Genomic DNA, 22,659 nt, shown 5'->3' on the forward strand with positions numbered 1-22,659 from the left:
CAGCTCAGATTCAGATCAAGGGGGCTGTTTTCTCCCAACTCTATAGGTCTCATATTCATTGCCCACATGAGCACCGAAGTCCCCCAGCAGAACTGCTTTTTGCAGATGATGTGGTTCTGTTGGCTTCATCGGGCCATGATTTCCAGCTATCGCTAGTGTGATTCACAGCTAGTGTGAAGCAGTTGGGAGTGTCCTCTCTGGGACAGGAATGGGGTCCAACCCTAAGTGGAGGAGTTCAAGTATCTTGGGGTCGTGTTCACGAGTAGGAGAAGGAAGATAAACGGGGGGATCAGGCATCTGCAGTGATGCACTCTCTCATCGGGATTAGAACAAGGAGTTGAGCGAAAAGGTGAAGCTCTCAATTTACTGTTCAGTCTATGGATGGATAAATGTCAGAAGCTGACTTGATCAGACTATTAGAAACATTAGAAATAACTTTTAAAATTCTCCTCAGGCTTAAGTAAATCCAGTCAACTATTCAACAAAAAAGGTTCTGCTGTATTGAGACTAACCATGAGAACAAGTAAGAAGGGCTTTAACAGATGTTTAATTAGCAGATGTAGGCGGTGGATGTAAATCTTTCCTATAGCTTGTGTTGTTTTTTTATTCCTTGATTTCTGTTTTAGCACGGATGTCATTTTTGTGAAGTTTTCATAAATAAATCCTTTGTCTGATAGATAAGGCAATTAACTTTAACAGTGTAGTTAAAACCCAGATTAAATCCTCATCTTTTCAGTTAAAGGGACAAAAATCAGCAGAATACTGAGTGAGAACACAACAACCCTGAAAAAGCTTCAATGTAAACTTGTCAAAGAGTCATGTTTTCCCACTGACAGACCCAGAATTATATGTGATAAAAGGTTAACTCGGAAATTTGTCCCCTGACTCAGCCAATATGCTGATTTGATTTTGTTCTCCATGTTCTTTAAGTTAAAGTTTTCGGACTCATTCCTCTACATATGCTATTATTGTTGCTCAAAAGCTATATTTGTACAGTTATTTTATATTTTCAGTTGCTCTAACCTCAAATATAAGCTCTGATTTCTCCTTAACCAGCTAAATCCTGCTGTTAAGGGATTGATAGGAATGGACTGCGATAGGCTGCATGTGGAAAGAACAGTGCACCTAACCTCCATAAATAACAGCTAAACTCTTGTTGCTTTGTGAACGTGCTGAAACTCAACAAATTCAGTGTTACATTCAGCAATCACTGTGAGCAGCACATCAGGGTATACACTAAGCCTGGCTTCACATAGGGCTGCTGATTCAGAATCAATACGCTAATGACACCATGCAGGGTGAAGCAGTTTTCCCTCCATCCTGGAAACTCTGTAAGCACAAATAGACCACCATACCTAGCACTTGACCTGAATGTCCTTCTCACAAAGGCCACTCAGCAATCACATTACCTCACCTCCATATCACTCTGCCCCTCTGTCCTCTTAGTAAATATTTGTGACCATGAATGGATGACGTTTGAGGGACTGGAGGAAAGTGGCAGAGACTTGGGTAGACTGCAGAATGACCTTGAAGGCATGGACATTGAAACAAGTAAATGATTTAATGTTTTCTTTTTCCTTACACAGAGACTTATTATAGATGCAGCTCTGTGACAGGTTGCATTCCCTGTGGTGAGGAATGAAGAAAAATGTAACTAAATTATTTTCAGCCTGCGGGGCTTCTGTTGGAAGTGTGGGAGTCGTGCCATGGTTTTAGGGTTCAACCTGACCCATGTCAGAAACGAATTCATGTCTTGATAACCGTCAGTCAAGCCCAAGGCAGCAACAACAGCGAGCCATCCCCGTCAGCTTGTTGATCTCCCGCTTATCAACCACTACCACACATCTGTACCAGAGAGGTTTGGTTGCGTGGCTTCAGCTGCTGCTCATAGAGTCATGTCTTCGTTTAATGCGCGCATCTCTCCAGAAGCGCAAAGAAGCTTAAGCTGGATACATTCTGAGGTGATGTTCTGCATCTAAAAATCCTGAGAAATCCACGTAAGGTAGGTGTGATTCCTTGCCACCCAGCCGAGACAGAATTTTTTTTTCTTTATTTAAAATGTATTAAGCATGGTTAAAAGTCAGAATATCGGATATCTGACAGGAAGAAAAAGGAAAGGGGTGGGTGTAAACGCACGGAACCAGCTTTTGATCTAAAAGAGAAATAATCTATATATTTCAAATGTATTTTTTACTTTATAGAGGTGTTAAAATAGCTCATGGTTTAGCGCCTGTGTCCCCGATAGATGCACTTTTCAGCGCAGAGTTGGCTAAACTGGACGTGATGCGTCGCTTTTAGAGAGACTGAGAGAGCATATAATGTTTTTCATTCCTGATTATTACTCAGCTCAGATGTTAAAATATACCCATGTATGTTTTTTATTCTGTTTGAACGAGTTGATATAAAATAAATTGCTCCTCATCACATCGTAGAGCGTTTTGGGGACTTTCTCCTCCATTTTTCCTTACAAGTTTGATTTATTTATTCCAAACTCTGTCATGGGGCTGAATACACCACGAATCAAAGGCTGATGGGCTTTCGACTCAGCACCAGGCTCCTGTTGCAGCCTGCATGTTGTTAAAATGACATGCTGAGAAACAATGGATTAAAAATAACACAGGAAACAATTGCAATTTTTTTCTGTAAATATGACCTTTTCTGTTGCATGTTATCCACGCTTGATGACACAGAGATCAATATTCTAAGTTGATTTGGATATTCTCTATAAAGTCAAAGCAAGTTTTATGTGTAAAGATTTAAAATATAAGAAGCAAGGAATTCACTTTACTAACAATGCTCATTAGTCCTGTCAGTGCGATCATTGTGCTGATAATACTGTTATCCTTCAAAGTTAATCGGCTGAGCAAAAAATAATCAATCTGGAATAAACGCCTCCTGTGATGTAAACATAAACACTGCTGTATGATTGTCCTGAGCATCTGAGTCACGCAGCAGCGTTCACGTCAGTATTTACTGTTTGTGCAGAAGGTCTGTTGAAATAACTCAACAGCACCAAACAGCTACCTGATGCGGCAGTTACTCCCTTGTAGTTTCTAAACATTAGCCAGTAAAACCCTGTTTCTAATGACAGAAGGTTTATGTGAGTTCAGATTTTCTTTTTAGAGCTCCACAAGACTAAAATATATAGTAATAAATTGCAAAGACAAGAGTATGCACAAACAAACAATTTGTGAATGTATAGTAAACACAATATCTCTCCTGCAGGTTGACACCATCCTTTCTGGATGGAGGGAACAGGCAGCGGTTGTGCTTCCGAGCTCACCTCCTCATGTGTGATGCATGATGTGAGTGGGAATGACACAGGTCCGGTATTTGAGGTGGCTCTGCAGAACAACTCCTCCAAGCGCAGCCCTCAGTTTGTGGGCGTCGAGCTGCTGCAGTCTTTCAAGCTGCTCATCATCCCCTGCTACACTCTTGTTGCCCTGGTGGGGATCTTTGGCAATTATCTTCTCCTTTATGTCATTTGCCGCACCCGCAAAATGCACAATGTCACCAACTTCTTCATTGGAAACTTGGCTTTTTCTGACATGCTGATGTGTGCCACATGCGTTCCCTTCACGTTGGCCTATGCCTTCAACCCTCACGGCTGGGTCTTTGGCCGCTTCATGTGTTACTTGGTGTACCTCATCCAGCCAGTGACAGTGTACGTTTCAGTCTTCACTCTCACTGCCATCGGTGTGGACAGGTAAGGGGCCAGCGGACTGTGGAAATTAACTATAAATAGACATTAGTGGCATTTCTGTTTAAGCTACCTGCATCAAAGTGCAGCACAGTCTCAGCAGAGAACATGCACTATGGACAGTTACTCAATATTACCCTGGCAAATGTAAGTACAGCTGGGTGCAGATTCTTGTTTCCACAGAAGCACTGAGCATAATAAAAGATATTAAAATGATTTGAGCCTCAGTTCTTTCCAAACGGTCCTCATAAAAGGCCTGAACTACACTGGAGTGTTTCTTCTAAGAAGTGATATCCAAAATCCTTAATAAAACTAATCTTGGGGTGTTATCTGCACTTCAGCTCTTTTGTCATGCTCTGTGGCTTTTAAGAGACATTAACGGCTAATGCCATCCTTTTTGGTTTATTCAAATGTAAATCTGTCTAAAGGAAGGACAGAGATGATGAAAATTATTTATCAGACAATATCAGTTTGCTCTACTGCTTGGCAGTAGAAACTGTGCTCTGTCTGACCTTGAATACATAGACTGAGTTAAACTGGATTTTATATTTGTGAAGCCACAAATATAAAATTGTATTTTTCTGGCCAGGAAACTGATAATTTGGCATTGACTGTCATTTATGAGCATGTGTAATCTGTGGTACTTTGACAGCATCTGGCAATTTTTGTGTTGATACCTATTGGCAAGCACTATTTAGAGAATGATGTCTCCGCTTGGAATTACCCATAAACGACACTTTCCATCTATATTTTGTAACTCTTTCGTTCTGTTTCCTCTCAGATATTATGCCACAGTGCACCCACTGAAGAAGCGCATTTCAGTCTTAGCATGCACCTATCTGCTATCTGGGGTCTGGCTGCTGTCCTGTGGTCTTGTGGCTCCAGCTGTGGCTCACACCTACCACGTGGAGTTTAAAAACGAAGGCTTCACCATCTGCGAGGAGTTCTGGATGGGTCAGGAGAAGGAGCGATTGGCTTACGCCTACAGCACTCTCCTGATCACCTACGTCCTGCCTCTGTCAGCGCTCTGCATCTCTTACCTGTGCATCTCAGTCAAACTGCGGAACTGTGTCATACCCGGCCATCACACCCAGAGCCAGGCTGAGGCTCAGCGCACACGTAAGCGCAAGACGTTCCGGCTGGTCAGCCTGGTGGTGGCAGCATTTGGCATCTGTTGGATGCCCATCAGCGTGTTTAACGTTCTGCGGGACATTGACATTGATCTGATTGATAAGCGCTACTTTCTGCTCATCCAGCTATTGTGTCACCTGTGCGCAATGAGTTCATCTTGCTGTAACCCTTTCCTCTATGCCTGGCTGCATGACCGCTTCCGTGCTGAGCTCCGCAAGATGTTCACATGCCGCCGTCGTATCGGCATCTCTGCCAACAACTGCGCCACTGCCAGCGTGGTTTTGTGAAGCTTTTTTTTTTTTTTTTGCTATAAAAATGGTGCATTAATTCCATTCTGATGACATTCATGTTGAATGATAGATGTAAATTTGTGACTTCAATCTCTGTGGTGATCCAGCTTCAAGAGGCCTACTGTCAGACATCTCTAACTTTTTTCCCACATACACACAAAAAAAAATCTCCTCTATAAACGAGATATGTTTTCCATGCTTTGCCAAGTTTCCCCTGTCAATCCCTGGTGTCTACATAAAATAAAACACTGCTCACCATCTTACAGTTTGGTTGGAGATGAGGAGCAACCAGTGAGCACTTTATTTCAGTGTTGATTTTTAGTTCAAACTTGGCTGATAGCTGTCTGCTGTTGTTTTAAGTCACGAAATAGGAAGTTTGCACCAAATAAAGAATGATTTACAATTTGCTCAAGTGTTGTTTGGAAATGAGGCATTCATGTTAGGTGTTGATGTATTTCTTCCCAGTCATTTTGCTCTGGTAGGTTAAAAAATCAGTACAACCTCAGTATGTTAAAATACAATTTCATGCATTAATAATAAGAAAACAAGCTTCCTGCTATAATAATAATGTACAAGAACAAAAGCAAGGCAAGCTATCTGTTTACCACAGGATTGTATTGCTGTGGGGGTCATTTATAACAGTGAAGCTTGCTGATTACACAAGAGAAATGAAGATAAATGAAAGGTCCTGAGTTGCAAACACCTTTTCCTTTTAGCCGGTCCATATGAAATACAGGCCAATGTTTGATGCTTAATTAATGTGTATAAAAGATTGAAGAAAGAACTTTCACTTTTGAACATGGTGACCACAGCTGGAAAAGCCTTCAGCAGGAATGAAAATCATCAGATAATGGCTCAGTGGGAGCAGTCAGGTATCCTCATTATTATTTTTATTCCACATCTACGGATCATTTTTCTAGAACCACAAAGCAGCTTGTAGACGGATCATCTGCCATGTGTGTCTGTACCAATGAAATCCCACAGAGTAGCCTGTGACTTTGTATAGTGTTAGATTTAATTCCTAAATGTGTGACATGTCTCTTAGATGAGCGCATTTTAGTTGAAAAGTCTTGTATATTAAACTGTATATTTTGATGTTTGTATTAATTCTGGGTTTTGTCTTTTAATAGAAAAAGTAAGAAGAAATATAGAATCTTTACAAAATCCAAGTGACAAATTTACAGCTTTGTAGTTACAGTTTGAGGAGACTAATTTGTTGTAAATCATTGCTGATTAATATTGGAAAATAATTATTTTTCTTGATCAAACTTTATTGACAATTGTATTTGATAGCATCCTGTTTTAATAAGCATGCTGTGTAATTGAATTAGGAGAGAGGGATTTCCTGACATAATGAAGGAACTATCATTGTTCATCCGTATTGTTACTTGGTTTGGTTACCAAACTGGGGGGTGGGGCCAATTACTGATATCAAACATGAATGTGTCAATTAGTTGTGCTAAGCCGGGCATGTGCAGTATCTTTCCATGGTCACATTTGTTTTTTCTTGTTAGAATATTGTTTTAATTCATTAATACATAGAAAACATAAAACATTTTTATTAAGAAAAGTCAAATTGTGAATGCAGTGTGGTACTTATTTGAATATTACATGTTGACATTTATCCAGATTAGTACTTTATCCGTGTGTGAAATACCTTTTTTTCCAAGTGATGAATAACTGTAAATAACGTCAGTTCCAGACAACCTGGTGTTATAATTAGTGTCTTTATTTCAAATAAAAACCGAACTGCTTGGTATTACATCTTTCAGGTGATTGCATCAGCTGTAGTTCTATTTTCATGTCAAACACTTGAAAAATGAAACTACATACATTCAAAAGGAGGAGTCACCAACAGTTCTCCAACTTTCAATTCTTATATAAAATTCAGAAAAAAAGGCTTGAAGGCACATTTCTGTACATTCTGAAGTTAAATATTACTTTAATTTCAGTTGACATATCAAATAGCTTGATTATAAAGGCATCCATTAGTGTAGCTCAAAAGCAAAAGTCAAAATGCTCATTACCATTTTTATTTGACATATAGCTGCTGATTACTTTGCTTATTGCTTTTTATTTCGTAACCACAACAAATATCACAGTGATCAGTTTTCATGCTATTGCTTCATAAAACTTAAACTGTGTGAACAGGCTATACAACCACAAGGAAAACGCTGCAGCAGCTGCTGTGTAATTCAAACTCAACCATAGAAACGCTTATTGCTTGTAGTCGCTCATTTCCTAAATAACACCCCCTCGCAGCTTCAGTAGACACATCGTTTCAAAGGCTAAATGACCAATTAACACTCCACTCTGTCAGCACAGAGGTTTGAATATTGGTAATTATCTGCTTAAAAGATGTTCTAAAGGATTTTCTTTCTCTTTAAAAAGATTTTCTAAAAGATCAACAAAAAACAACTTAAGACTTTAGTGGTCTTCATGATGCTCAGATAGGAAACAAATGTATAAGGTTATGTAATAGAGGATTCATTAGGAATCTATAAGTTGCATAAAGTCCATAATAGAATTTAAAAAAGGCCAGAAAACAGGTAAACAAACAGAAAAAATGTATATTAAATAAATTTCAACCCAGATTTCATCAGCTACTATATATATATATATATATAAAATTATGATTTTTTTAAAATTTTTCAAGCAATTTGTAGTACCTTAGTGTCAAAACAAATGCATATAATTGCTTATAAAGATTTCTCACTTGTTATTGATAACTTAAAATACAATTTCCATCTCTGTAAAATCTCTCTTACTCTGTAACTAAAAAGTGCATATGCTCAAAGACCTTAAATAGTGGTACTGTCTGGTACACAGTGACAACAGCAAAAACACTACACGCGTGAAACGAGAATCATCAGGAGAGGCTTTCTCCTTCCATAAAACATTCACCTAGACTTGCTTGGCGGAGTTGAGGGCATGCAGGATAGCAGGTTTCTCTTCTATGACGCGAACAAGCAGATTGTCAATGTACTCTTCGAGCTCAACGATCTTTGCATCCTTCCTGGACAGGTCAGCCTGCTGCTTCACCACCAGAGTGATCAGCTCTTCCTGCGTCAGCTGACTGTAAGGCCCGCTTGCCGCTGAGTCTGCCACCTGAGAAGCACGAAGAGATGGAAATAGATTAGATTACTTTTTTTTTGGGGGGGGGGTCACTTTGGAACTGCTAGTAGGCTTTTAAATAAATAAATAAAAAAATTTCTGAAGATTGAAAGAAAAAAAAGTTTATTCATCCCACCATTGCCCCTACGGTAAATACTAGTCATATGGTCGTGAGAGAATAGTTAAAATCTGCTGTAGTTTTCATTTCAGTATGTCGTTTATGCCAGCATGACTGACCTTGAAATTCCCTGGCGTGTTGTCTCGCACCTTTATCTCTTTCATAGCAGGAGTGCTGACATGTTGCTGGCTCTCAGTTGAGCTCATGGGCTTCACGGGATGAGGCCTTAAAAAAAAAAAAAAAACTACACCTTACTATAAAGTCCAAAAAGACAACAATTTTATGCAGATAAGTAGAAGAGGTACAGGAACATGGAAGAAAAGATAAGTATTCACAGTGGGAAATAAAGATTAAAAAGGTTGTTGTTTTTTTTTTGCCTGAAAGTTAAAAAGTCCAAACTGCACACCAAAGATTATTATCATCTCCCACAGAGGACTCCTGAACTGCCTGAAATGCTTTGTTCTTAGTCAAGGTTTTTCTTTTCAATATTTAACATCAGATAATCCCTGACTGGAGGCAGGGCTCTACAGACAGAAACAGTTAAAGAGAAACAAAGCATATCAGACAGACGTTGATAAGTTGTGCTACCCCAATGCAAAGTGTGAGTGAAACCATGTGTTATTTTTTTTAAATAAAAACATTTAAACTCAGATAGCCCAAACAGAATGAAGAACTTTTAAATGACCACAAATTGGACCCTTCAAACAATCTAGTTTAACGTTTGTTAATCCTCCATTCTACAAATTTAACTCAGAATAAGGAGAGTTGCCAAGAGCCCACAATTACAGTAATACCCAAGAAAAAATACCACTGTTTGTTTTTTTTGGCCTCCAAACACAATGGGACAAAAAGCCCACAAAGGTGAACTGTGTAAGGAGCATGGTGAAGCTCACCTGCGTGGAGTAAAGGCTAGCCCACTTCCATTGCTATTCTGAGTACTGGCGGACTGAACTTCAGAGGGCGAGACCCATGCTCTCAGTAGTGTCTTTCCACCTGACAAATTTCCTGTTTGTGATGCTGGTTCCTCCATGACTACTGGGAGAGATGAAGGTAAAGCTGAAGGAACATGAAAAGGTTCAGCTCCGAATGGATCCTCTCCTGCATAAAAGCTCTTTTGTGTTTTCACATCAGCTTGAGGCTGCAGAGCGACAAACGAGCCGGTGATATGTCTTGCAGAAAAACCTTGATTTGCTGTGGGTAAAGTTGTTCCCTCCTCTTTACATGATGTTTCTTGTTGAGACATGAAAGTCTTATTATCTGAATGACTTGTGGATGAAGGAATCTTCTTTCCTCTTTGGGAATTTTTTCTTTGAAAAGCAAGACTAACTTGTTTTGAATTCTTATCCTCTTTCATGGGGTCACTCTGTTGGTATGAATCAAAGTCATTAAAAAAATTTGCAAAGGGATCAGTTGTTTTTTCTTCATTAAAAATGTTATCAAAATTATCAGCTGTCTTCCCCAGATCTTCAGGTTTCAGCTCTTTCTGCACAATGCCAGTGAAAATGTCATCTACCTTTTGGTTTTGGTTCTGCTGTACCGATGGATCTTTGGTAAGACTGTCTGTATTGGGAGTTGAATCAAAGTCTGCAAAGCTCTCCTTTGTCTTTCTGTCCCCACTGCTCACATTTAGATTGGTCTGGTTGTCAACATTCACAGCAGCTTCCTTTTGTTGTTTTGACTCCTTGCCAAGAACCCTCTGCCTGGGTTTAGCAGTTGGTGCCTCTTTATTCAAAACACCTTGCACGTTCCTTTCATCATCTAATGGAGCTGTTTCAGAACCCATTTGGCTTGATGGTCTGGGTACAGATATTGGTACAGGTGAGGGTTGCAGTTCGTTTCTGTCTCCTACGGACATCCTGCCACCTGAGGTGTCAGTTCTTCCCGGTGCTGAGACTGCAGATGGATTTGGCCTCATTACAGATTGGGGAGTGATGTTCTGGCTCTGTCTCTGACTGGAATCCACAACTGGTGGAAGGAGTGGAGTGGCCACCGGTTTAGGAGGGGCTGGGGCTGCAACTTTCTTTGTTGAAACAGGCTTGGTCTGTTGACCATTTCCTAGAGCAGGACTCTCCAGCGATATGGAAGATCTCGGACTTGGTTGGCATTCCTGTGGGTCATCTACGCTAATTTCTGGGCCCAGAAGTTCAGGTGGAAAGTCTCTATTTCTCTGATTGACCTCAGCAATTATGTGATCCCATCGGCTCTGCCCTTTCACTCCATGCCTCTTCTGAGGAAAGAGCGTTTCGTAATCAGGAAGTGGTAGAGACATTTGTTTTTCTTGTGATCCATCTGCCTCCACATATGCAGGATTTTTTATCTCTCTGACAGGAACCTGATTTCCTCTACTCTGGTTCCCATCTACAGGATATGAGGGTGGTAAGAGGGCTCTTCTTTTCTGATCTGCCATGGTGGGTAAAGACTCTACGGATGCCACAGAAGATAAATTTTCTGTGCTGCCAGGAGGAGAACTGGATATGCTTGGGCTTTTGTTAGGTGGAGCCAAAGACAAATGCAGGTTGGAGAAGATATTGAGGGATTCAGGTGAAACAGAAGAGACGGTGGAGTCAGAGGTGGCTGAGGATGGACTTAGCTGACTGGGGGTTTGGCAGTCAGCAGGTTCACACTCCAAAGTTTGAGTCAATCTGCCAAGGAGTGTAAAACAAAGACCTACAGGTCAGTGTGACCAAAGTCACTGTCAGCAACGTACAACCCATCACCAAATGGACCAGGATGTCACATGTTAAAAAGCTGGAAACAGCTATGATTTATGGTCTGTGATGATCTATCTATGATAGTCTTACATCAATATTCTTTAATAAAAAAAGATTTATTAAAAAAATACATATGTATTTAGTGAAAAAATAATCAGAAAATAAAAAAATAGTCACAATAAAATGGTCCACTGTTTAAAACAACTAATAGACAAAACTTCTGATATTCATTATCTTGCAGATTACTGTTTCTATTTTTAGCTGTGACTCACTATGACTATGTTCAAACATCTCAATGAGGTCATAATATTTAGACCAACAACACACTAACATGTACAAAAAAATACACGAGAAGTCAATGATAAACAACCTTGACTACCTTGGGTGTTATTTGCTATCTACCAAGCACTCAAACAAGGACAACTAACAGAAATGTAACAGTCTTACCATTATAAGAATCTCCAATCCAGTAAAAAAACAAAACAAAAACATATTTACAAAAAAACCCTCAAAAATAACAAGAACTAAAAATTATCTCTAGTCATCCTGGACATAGACACGTAGAAAGACTGTGGCTCAGTCACTCCTTATGACTCCTTAACAACTCTGTTCAGTCCTCAACTTGTTCCACAACATCTTCACAAACACCAGCCGCACCTTGATTGTCACCTGTTCCCAGACCAAACTGGTCCAGCTGGTCTGACAACCAGTGGAAGGAATGCAAAAGTTTTGTCACTCAAGAGAGTGACGGGGTCGAGTCATTGTGACTGTAAACTTGACAAAGAAGTTGCAGAAGCCCCAAATTTTCATGTTGACAGACAGTTTAAAAAAGAAATACAAAAAACTTTCAAAAGAAAAGGTTTTAGTTTTCTAAAATAATATCGATGACTGTTTGCAATTACAGCAATGCACCAAATACCTTTTTTTTGCTTTGCAGTTACTGATAAGCCTTCCTTAAGTTAAAATAAAATGCTGCAATTATTTAAATAGCAATTGTGTGAGCAGAAATTCAAAATTCAGCCAAGCAAAACCATAAAAGGTTCATGGCAACTCTTGTGTCACAGAGCAGAAATAAAGGATTATTTATTACATAACACTGATGTAGCTAACTTTAGTGTACATGCAGAGTGAGAAGAAGGCGTACCTGGGTTTGACAGCAGACACTTTAGCAGTGCGGTTGAGGAAGACAGATGGGGTTTGAGGGTTGCGACTCTGTTTCTGGTCATCACTTGGAGCTTTATTAGTGCCAGTTGGAGGATCTGAGCTGAAGGGAATGTCTTCAAATGGGTTAGTGGAATGTTGGGGGGCAGGTGGATCTGAACCTCTTGTGTAGCTTTGAGGGGCTGGGGTGGGTAACTGCTCCTCTTTGGTTTGCTGCTGCACCTCGTCCTTTTTCTCCTCCTTCTTTCTAATCATTCCAAACAGAGACGACAGCCTGTCCGCCATGGAGGCCTCCTCCTGACGTTTCTGCTCCTCTGCTCTTCGACGTTCCACCTCAAGCTTCTGATTTTCAGCTGCTTCTAGCATGCTGAGTTCTTCTTTTTTCTTTCTCCTCTCCTCCTCCTCTTCCTCCTCCTGTTTCTTCCTCCTCGCTTCATCCTCAAGGATGCGTCTTCTCCTTTCTTGTTCTTCTTTCTGTCTACGCTGCTCTTCAACCTGCAGTCTCTTGGCCTCTGCCCTGTACTTCTCCTCTTCCTCCAACCTCCTTGCTTCTGCAATACGGCTCTCTTCTGCCTGCCTTCTTTTCTCTTCCTCTTGATGGCGCTGTTGTTCCATTAAAGATTTATCTGTGGCTTCACGCCTGTAGAAAGGCACAGGTACACTTATAGAGGAATCTGCAGAGGCATCAGAAGTGTGTTTGCGGACATCCTCCGCAGAGCCTTGGCCTGAGCTGTTCAGACTGAGAGTAGACCCACTCTTGGCCTCTGCCTCCTCAGTGTACACATGGCTGCCATTGATACACAGGTTGTTCAGATCACTGTTGCTCTGCTTGGACCGGCCCAATAAGGAGAACGCACCCAGAGACACTTTACTGTCAGAGCTGCCTGTTCGCTTGTGTCCCAGGAATTTGAATTTCTTTTTGACTGTGGGAAAAGAGACAGAGAAGCTTGATGTCATTGCTGACATGCAAAACACATAATTCAGCTGAAGCTGTGCAACAGATGAAAGCCGGAGCTGTCAACATACAGGTCAGACAGAGAGCACAAAGGTTAAATTACCTTCAGGAGAATCTACATTGAGGCCAGATGAGCGGCTGCCAGTGAGGGATGAATTCTTTTCAGGAAGTGTCCCAAGTGTAGACATGGACTGCGAGATGTTGCGCTGTAGATTTGATTTAGGGGCAAAGAGGGTTTTGAGCTTGGATTTCTTTTTTGTTTCCGGAGAATGATTTAGTGACTGTGCATCAGCCTCTCCTTCACTGTCTGTGAGGACCTGGCTGACTGAAGGAACAATGGCTGAAGCAGAGTCAGAGAAGCCATCCCTTTTCTTCCCACGGACTTTGTCTTTCAGTTTGGAGATACGAGAGCGTGGTTTGTCCTGCATTGAAAGGTCAAACATGCTAGCTGACATGTTGTTTCTCATAAACTGGATATCTAGGAGCACCTCCCCCCGCACCTTGTCCTCCTTTCCAGTCTTGTCCACCAGCTTGAACCAACTGAAATGACAGAAAGAATAAGTCCCATTAAAAAATGAATTGCTGGAAGATCACAAATTACTTTAGTTGAAATAATTACAGCTGCAAATCCTGAGAAAAGGGTATATGAAATAACTATGTAAAAGTTAGGGGCATAAAAAATAATGCGTTAATAGTCGTAACTAAGTATTGTAATTAATCGTGTTAATATTTTTAATGCATGCACTGCATAACAAGCCCAATACATCCGTCATTTCACCGTTATGACGGCGGGACAGAGAGAGAGGCAAGAGGCAAGATGCAAAAGATGAGCCTGCTGACTCTATGGATGGATTTAAGAAAATGAAAAGAACAATGACGGAACAACACATGGATGTCGCCCCCCTGGAGGATGATGGTGTTATAACACCTACACTTTTCACATCACCGGCACACTCTCTGGTCTCTTCTCTCCGTTCCTTTTTTCCGTCTCCTGTTCCATGAATCATGATGGCCTACGGTGATCAGCTGATCGGCTTTTCTGTCGCAAGTATCGTCTCTCTTGTTTATCAATCAGGTGAGGAGGAGGAATCTAGCAGTTTATGGTTCATATCAACACATATCTACCCCAAAGTATTGTTTTTTGGCAAGACCCTTCTCAAACACAGCAGCTGACAGGTGGTAGAAAGAATTTATTCTTCAGCTTTGCAGTTTTGAAGGGGGGGCCAGGCAGAAAAACTGGCCAGGAAAAGGGGGGTACAAATGAGACCTTTGTGTTTTTAGCCAGATCATCAGTTTTATCAGAGTTTTTTCATCAATTTCAGCTGTTTAATTGATGTATGAGTGTGTACGCAAACGGGTGAATGTGACATGCAGTGTAAAGCGCTTTGAGTTGTCAAGATGACTAGAAAAGCTCTAAATAAGTACCATTTGTCAACATATGGTGGTTTTATGGCAGATTTTATCACCATGTGATAATGTGTATATGGTTGGTAAGATGATGCTGAACAAATTCTGCATAATGATTTAGAACATGGTACAGATGTTACAGAACAACATATAGAGGTACATAACATGCTGCATTTACTGACCTTTGGACATCGTATGTTTACCCAAGGGAAGGTCGATTAACACTTAATATTTGTATGCATTAGCTTGCAGTAAAAACGAGCAAAGTACAGGCATAGTCGAGAATAGACTAAAATTTTAATCACTTGACAGTCATACTAAAAATATTTCAGACTACAGTAACTTATTAATTTTTGGTGCAGCACAATAATTACTCACAACTATAAAATAGTGTTAATATTTAATTATTAAGTTAATTCATCAAAAGTATGTAAACATTTTCACATTCACATTTTACCTCAATAACTTCATGTGTTTGGAACAGAATGGTTATTTGTTTGTTCATTAGAGGTGAGACATGGCACAGCTTAGAGCTATCCAACTCTTAAGTCTCAGTAGAGGTAAAGGTATGAAAATGACCCCTGAATGGGATGGTTTTCTTAATCCCAGCACAGAGAAATCTGTCCAGATATAGCTCTCTGGTTTCATTTTTGTATTGCAAAGCCCGATTTAATATTTTTTCCAACTTCTTTTGTTGACACTTGTCATTGTGGTTAAAGATAGCAACACAGAGAAGCCGGGACATCCAGTTTATTAAGTGAGTATCCACTCCCACTTACTGAAATTTTTAAATTGCCATGAGATTTGAGTTTGGTCCCAACCCCAATGTAGCCTCTTACTATGCAGTACCACACTGCTCCTATTTATCATTTATGGTCTGCTAACACTGCAAGAGAACTTAAACAACAAATGGATTAATAAACACAAAAAGATCATTTTAATTTTGGCTTCTGTAATAACACATATGTATATAATCATAATTAGAATATTACTTTTGTTAGCTTTGTTGGTCAGAAAATGCTTCAATACTGATGATATTTATTTATATTATATTTGATTTGATTTGACAAATATGCTCTACAAGCCAGGCACTGTATAGGATATCCTCAGGTAGTGTTAAAGAAAGGTTATATACAAGATGATTGATTTAAAGCAATTGTGAAATCAAATATTTACCATCTGCTGCTATTTAAGTGCTGTCTTGTTATAACTAACTGTGATACATATCATTAACTAGTGTACAGTTTGTTCCAGTTCCTGTAGGGTGTACTGCAACAGCTGCTGATAAAAGCCTAACAATTACAGCTTTGTTTGGCCCCCCACCCCCACGTCCTTTCTGTTGTACCGGATCAGCACTAATTGTCTGCAAGGGAAAGGTTGGAGTATTCTGGAGAGGCCTATTTTAAGTCATACCAAAACAAGCAATTAATGCCACAACATAGAAGTATTTTCTGTTTTTATAATCTATGCCTTGCTAATATTATATGCACTAAAAGTGTAACAAAGATGCAGATAATGGCAAGCCTTCCCCTTTTCTTTTTTTTTTAACTTTAGTGTTCTGCAGCAGAGTCGTACAACTGTTACGCTTTAAATAAAGGTTATCTGGATGAATCTCTCTTGTTTTTTTATGCAGCTCAGTAATATATAGACCATATCAATGTTCAGTCTACCTCTGGACCAGCTAAACTGATACCTTGAACATATCAATTACTGTACAAAACAGGTAAGATATCAACCAGACAGCTCATAATGTATTTATTTTTGCAGGATCATTTTTCTTGTCTGATAGCAGACATCCACACAGGGATAACAGTCAGGAAACAAGCTTGGGAGTGAACCAACATTCCTCAAACACTTTTAAACATGCAGGGAGGTAACATAATGTAACAAGTCAGAATGACAAAGAGTGCAACTCAAACATTCTGTATTTCCCCTCCTAAACCAAGAACGCCAAGTCAAACAATCACTAACCCAGTCAAACCACAGGCACAGGTAGGTAAAACTTTCTCAAGCCAGTAAAGAAAGTGTTCAGTGTTCTTGGTTAGCACCATTCTACCAGGGTTTGCACTTAAATGACTGTAAAAACACAATGCATTGATGCATTTATTAATAGGTTGACTGGGTGTTCCAAGTACTGTATTGTATGCAAAAAATACAGAGCCTTGCCCCTGATGGACAAGCTCGCTATTCCTGCTGGACAGGTTTCCTCTGTTAAATGTCACTTGCACTTCTCATTCACATGTAATGATTAACAAGAGACTGTTAGACTGTGGGCAACACCCTAAAGCATTCAGCCAATAAAATAATTAGGTGCATTACAAAACCATAAAAATAGGTCTCAATTAAACTTATCTTGTAGTTTGTATTACACACTAACTCATGTAATGCATTAATATTAGATTGAATCCATGGTTCTCTATTTTAATTAAAACATAATTCAAAGTTATGTCAACAAGAAGGTTGTATTTGAATTCACTGAAGATAATTCCATTGGGTTAATACACAGGATATCGTTTGTCAGGTCAGGAATCTGAGAACCAGCACTGTCCTCCTTGTGCATACAACAAACAGAGGTGTCTCAGATGTCTGTGACACTGGATCAGTTCTAGCTGTCCAATCACCACAAAATATCTTAAGCTAGAAAAAAATGAACTCCCCTGTAATGTAGCCATTAAATGCTAAGAGTGAAAAGAATAATAAATGCAGTGGACTATAAATAGTGATAAAAATAGCTGCTAAAAAATTTCACAGTCCATTAGTTGGTGACACTGCTGCATGTGTTTTTCATGTCAAGTCAGAAAGCTCTGACTTGTAGGTTCTTTGTGGGAAATGAACAGCAGTACAATAGCATCAACCTCAAACATATCCAAACTGTGGGAGCATTTCACCCTCCGCCATTAAGTTTAGAAATGGCATCATTTGTAAAGCTTACACTGCAAGGCACAAAGATAATTCTGCTACACTGACTCACAGGCACATTACAACTTCAAAGGTGCTAATTGTCCACTTAACTAGCTAGCAAGCAAAAAGTTAAAATCCATGTGAATCAAAATTGTCAGCAGCTGCTTTTATCTGCAATCTATTATTTCCTTTCAAATAGAGACACTAGTGAGAAAAAAAATGAACTCTTGATTCCTGTGGCGAGGGGATACAACAGTTCTCTTAGGGACGTATGCACTATTCACTCCACTGGTGACCAGAATCAACTAGTTTTTTAACACTCTTGAATCCATCTAACTCTAAAACAGTACTGCTACACTTTGGGAGCAATTTTGTTGATAAATTTTAGATCACAGCAAACCATCTCCATCCTGACAAAAAGTCATTCCCTCCATAAAATCAAGGTCCCCTTCCCTAATGCATGGGAGGCCACTAAAATGGTTTGATGGTGTGAAAATGATGCAAATTCTCTCTCTCTCTCTCTCTCTCTCTCACACACACACACACACACACACACACACACACAGACACACATATCTCAACTCTTCACTACAGTGAATATAACAAATGGCAAAGTTTCTTTTGGGAAAATGGTGTCCTATCCTCAAGTAGAATGAAGACAGAAACATCGCTAGTGGTACATCAAACCCATCACAACACCATGCTCTTTTTTTAAAAAATTATTTACCCCTTATCTATACATTTTCCCTTGATTCATGACAATGATTAATAGAAAGCACAGAGTATTAAATAAGTTATTATTCGTAATGATCCTGTTTACAATATAAATACCTCATCTTTAGGGATTGGCGTAATTAATCAACGATTGATTAATTGTTCATTAAGAATTTCATCAATTACATTTTTCTTAAATCAACAAAACTAATGCATGTTCTGTTGCGTATTGTGAGTCTTGAAGGAATACAATGAATTTTGCTATGTGCAGTAATTAAACACTTTACCACAGGAGTGCAATGTTTGAAAAAAACACCACAAGCCTACTCAGGTACCTAAGAGTTTTTGTATATTTTAAAAGTAGCCTAATCATGAAGAGGTCACGGCGAAGTGTGGCATGGGACCACTTTGATTTAAAAAATGACTCGGTTCACTGCCAACGCTGCAAAGCTGTGTATACACACAACTTGTCCACCACCCAAATGAACCACCATTTGAACAACACACATCCGACCCTGGTTAGTGGTGGTGCATCCTGCTCTCGGTCTCAACCTAGCATCAGCTCGGTGTTAGCACAGAGTTCGTATCAAGCAACGTCAGTCCCCTCAGAGCGGGTGTTTTCAGTGGCTGGACTGACGGTCACCAGGCTGCGCTCACGTCTGACCCCAGAAGATGTTAATATGCTCATCTTTCTCAACAAAAACCTGTAGACTGGCGCTGAAGTTGTGTGTGAGTTACTGCTTTTTTTTTTAAATGAAATTTTGTTAATGAGCCCAATTCATTGTTAGGTACGCTGATCTCTCTCTCACCCTCTTCCTCAACTCTGTGCCTTTTTTTTTTTTTTTTTTTTTTAATAGTTTGTGTTGCATTTGGCAAAATCTGTCAGATCCGACTATTATGGTTTTGGTTACGTTATTGTTTAACATGTTTTTTTTTTATACAAATTATTATTACTTTGAAGAAAACAATAAGGTCAGTTGTGTTTATGAGCACCAGCTGCTAGCTGTAGGCTCCACTGCTTAAGAGCGCATATTTTCAAGCGAAACCATTAAATGAATCCCATTTAACTGCCACTAGAGCTGTTCATCTTGTAATAAAGACATCAGTGACGAAACATGCTGTGTTTTTTCTATTTTCACTACATTTTAATATAGCCTATTTTAATATAAAAATATTAATGATTAGTCAAAAATCGATCGTTAATTCTCCTGATGATCAATTTAGACAATTTAATCGAAGGCCCATCCCTACTCGCATTACAACTTTAAAACACTACACCAATCCCACTATTTACCATTATGTTATGATGCAGATAATACAGATTATTACTTTATCATTAACTTTAATGTTTGTATACTAGTGGTAAGGAATGACTTCTTAAAGCATATCTTAAAGCTTAAAGATAGACATTCATCTTATAAACAGTTTTTTTTTTTTTATTAGAGAACTGTAGATATCTGTTTCAGTAGGACTGCAAAGTCTTGAATGTCACACCCTGTGTCAGCACAACAGGGAAGCAGTATAGTAATCCAGCACCAAAAACTTCGAGGCAAAAACATCCAATACCTAGAGTGAATGCTAGATCTATAAGGAGACAGAGGGAGCACGGCGAAGTTGGAGAATGAAAGAACTCAGCCATCATAAGGAAAAAGCAAGAAATTAACTTTGCTATGAAATTGTGAAAACAAACTGTGAAAACACAAGATATGATGGTACAATAACAACTAAGTGAGGTCATTCCAGCCTGATATCAAGGCAGTCCTTGGATGAGTGATAACAGAGAGCTCACACACTTTTTCCAAAGGTCGCTTTAAAATTAAGGAAGCTGTGACCAGGCTGGTGTGAACACATTGTCTACATCAACCCGTCTCTATTTCTGGAGGGTGTGTGTCACTCAACTCAAAACTATTTTGATTTTATTTTGAATCCTGTTGCACCCATATTCCACCCCTTGCTGCGTCAAACCACATGTTATCCTGGTTCATGTCAATGCATATCTGGGTGTGAGCAGATGCATTATGCAACTGAATAGCCCTGAGGAATGTGTCGGATTATGAGCAGCACAAAGATAAGATGATTTCCAGGTAGGCCTCCATCATCAAGTTGCTAGTGGCAGTGTTCACGCCAATTTATAAAGTGAAATTCTCCGGCAAATGTTTATGGTTGGTCCAACAAATAGGGACAAGGCAGATAATATTTTTTTATTTTTCCTGTCTGAAACCAACACGCAGCAGGGAAGAGAGATTCTATTAAAATTACAGAATATGACATGTTTTCATTAGCATAGACTCATGTGTTATATCCCCAAACCCCTGTGGGTCGCACTAAATGCCATGCTGCATTACAGCCGTTTTTACAGGGGAGTATTTGGTTGGTTGTAGTTCTCAATTTGAGCCACTAGATGCCCCTACATCCTGCACACTGAACATCTAACCTACACACATCTTAATGCTACAATCAAAATGTGTAAGAGTAGGGTTGAATTATTTGGGCATCATTTCTCCCAAACAAATCTTGATTAGCTTTACAAGGTAAGAACTCTTCTGTGGCTTAACAATAGAAACTCACTAAATAATCCCCTTTCCTCTGATAGGCTGTAGAATATAGACATGAAATGATGATGCCTTGATCAGCTTCCTCTTCAAAAGAGACTATTGATTTCAGTGGAGCTTGCTGGTAAGATCAAAGTAAATTAACTAGTAAAAATTAAGGGGTTTCACTAACATTTGTGGCACTGTACCATGATATAAGTAAGAAATCTGTTATAGTAAAACTACATCAGGATCCAGTTTAGCTGAAGCTTCTTTTTGAGAGACTTGTTTCTTTAAGGCTGATTAAAGCTTAACCACTCAGTGGGAAATGGGAATGTTTTGTTTTTTTAGAGAAAGAAGTCTCGCCTTACTAGTGTAGGAAAATAAATGCAAATGAGGAAAGAAAGTGGGACTTATGTCATGTCATGTCTTTTTTTTTTTTTTTTTTTTCATTTTTATTTTATTACCTATGTTTTGGGTTATTATAATTAAAGTAAGCTTTGCCATTTCTTTAGTGAAGTCTACAGTGTATTATGTTATTTCTGCATGTGTGCAGTGTTTTTCAAGGGTAATGTTGAATTAAACCTACCGAAGAAAGGCTCATAATTCTTTCATAAATGGATTTATGTTACATTTGACCATTGTTAACAATCGTGAACAAGTAAAATAAATTTAAAAAAAAGTAACAAACACGCCCCATGTGTTAGAACTATCTTTGAAACAGTCACTTACTCTGTCTTTTTGCGAGACTTGTTGTCATGAAGATCCAGCAGGTTTATCACTGCTTGGCCCAAGAACTTGTCGAGCCCCACCTGAGCTCGGTGCATGACTATGATGTGGAGTGTACAGCGTTCAGCGTTTCCAGGGTGGAAGAGTGGCAGGTCAAACGAAGCCTCTTCCTTCCAAACTGGAGCGACACATTTCTCTGCCACAGATGTAGAAAACTTGTCTTTGGCCACCTGGATGATGGCATAGGCGTCGTTGGTGCCATTCTTGCCCTTCACACGCAGGTTACGAGCTTGATGAACCGTTACCTGAACACTCGTAGGAAACCACTGCTGGCTCTGATCAAGTAGTGACATTGCGAAAGGCCTTAAACTTTAACTAAAAGTTCGTCTTAACTACCCGGTTAAGATAACCTAGGCGTCCGAGTTTTGCCCGAGTTTTGCCCAACCTTTTCCTGAACCCTTTTTCACCTTCGGCGTCCTCTGCGGTCGTCGCTTTCGGTTACCTTGCGCTTGACTTCAGTTCAGGAAGCTGAGTTTGATGTCGTAATGCTTCACCCTCTTATTCGGAAGCTATTCGTAAGACTCTAATAACATTGAATTGACTTAACATTTGGTTAATCAAGTCAATGCTAATACTAGCCTACGTGACCCAACCAGGACATCACTATGGCTATTTCTTTTAAGAGGCTTTCATAATAACAACTCTTAGCCTACGCCTCTGATACCAAGTTTCACAGTTGACTTCCCTGATGGTATGATTTCCCACCCATATTCTACATATAGCTTACTGATTGGCTGAAAATTACGTCAGTTTCTTCAATGCCACCAGTGATTGGACAAGGAAAGAAGAGGGCGTTGAAAACTCGTACCGTTAATTTTTTGTTATCGAGGACTGATCAATAATTAGTGTACCGTTTTTCGTAAGAAAATGAATTAGGACAACAATTAATTAATTAATTTACAAGTTTTTTCAAGGTTGAATACTTGGTTGACTATATATATATATATATATATATATATATATATATATATACATATATATATATATATATATATAACATGAAACATGAAATAAAAAAAAATCATGCTACCTACAGAATATACAACAACTACAGATGTAGGACAATAAAACACATCAGACTGTACACCATCTGTTTTGAAGTATAATAGCAAAACCCATGACAATGTGTTGCATGGT

The 22,659-nt window shown here is 39.3% G+C and overlaps 2 protein-coding genes across 3 annotated transcripts; one reads left to right on the forward strand and one right to left on the reverse strand.

Moving 5' to 3' along the window:
* Window positions 1-1,859: 1,859 nt before the first annotated feature.
* On the forward strand, window positions 1,860-5,800 carry prlhr2a (prolactin releasing hormone receptor 2a). The gene is made up of 3 exons (XM_041999410.1): window positions 1,860-2,002; window positions 3,226-3,706; window positions 4,482-5,800. Exons 2-3 carry the CDS (start codon window positions 3,246-3,248, stop codon window positions 5,116-5,118), a joined length of 1,098 nt encoding a protein of 365 aa, XP_041855344.1. The 5' UTR covers window positions 1,860-2,002; window positions 3,226-3,245; the 3' UTR covers window positions 5,119-5,800.
* Window positions 5,801-6,829: 1,029 nt separating this feature from the next.
* Window positions 6,830-22,194, reverse strand: rab11fip1a (RAB11 family interacting protein 1 (class I) a). 2 transcript variants are annotated; one of them, XM_041999408.1, is made up of 6 exons: window positions 21,466-22,194; window positions 13,284-13,720; window positions 12,209-13,148; window positions 9,247-10,995; window positions 8,473-8,578; window positions 6,830-8,229 (listed from the first exon to the last, which is right to left on the reverse strand). In XM_041999408.1, the coding sequence occupies exons 1-6, from the start codon at window positions 21,813-21,815 to the stop codon at window positions 8,026-8,028; spliced, it is 3,786 nt and encodes a 1,261-aa protein (XP_041855342.1). In that variant the 5' UTR covers window positions 21,816-22,194; the 3' UTR covers window positions 6,830-8,025. The 2 variants fall into 2 exon arrangements, with proteins under 2 accessions (XP_041855342.1, XP_041855343.1); XM_041999409.1 differs by lacking the exon at window positions 9,247-10,995.
* Window positions 22,195-22,659: the final 465 nt, after the last annotated feature.

This window comes from Melanotaenia boesemani, chromosome 11 (assembly GCF_017639745.1).
Source record: "Melanotaenia boesemani isolate fMelBoe1 chromosome 11, fMelBoe1.pri, whole genome shotgun sequence".
Taxonomy (NCBI): Eukaryota; Metazoa; Chordata; class Actinopteri; order Atheriniformes; family Melanotaeniidae; genus Melanotaenia; species Melanotaenia boesemani.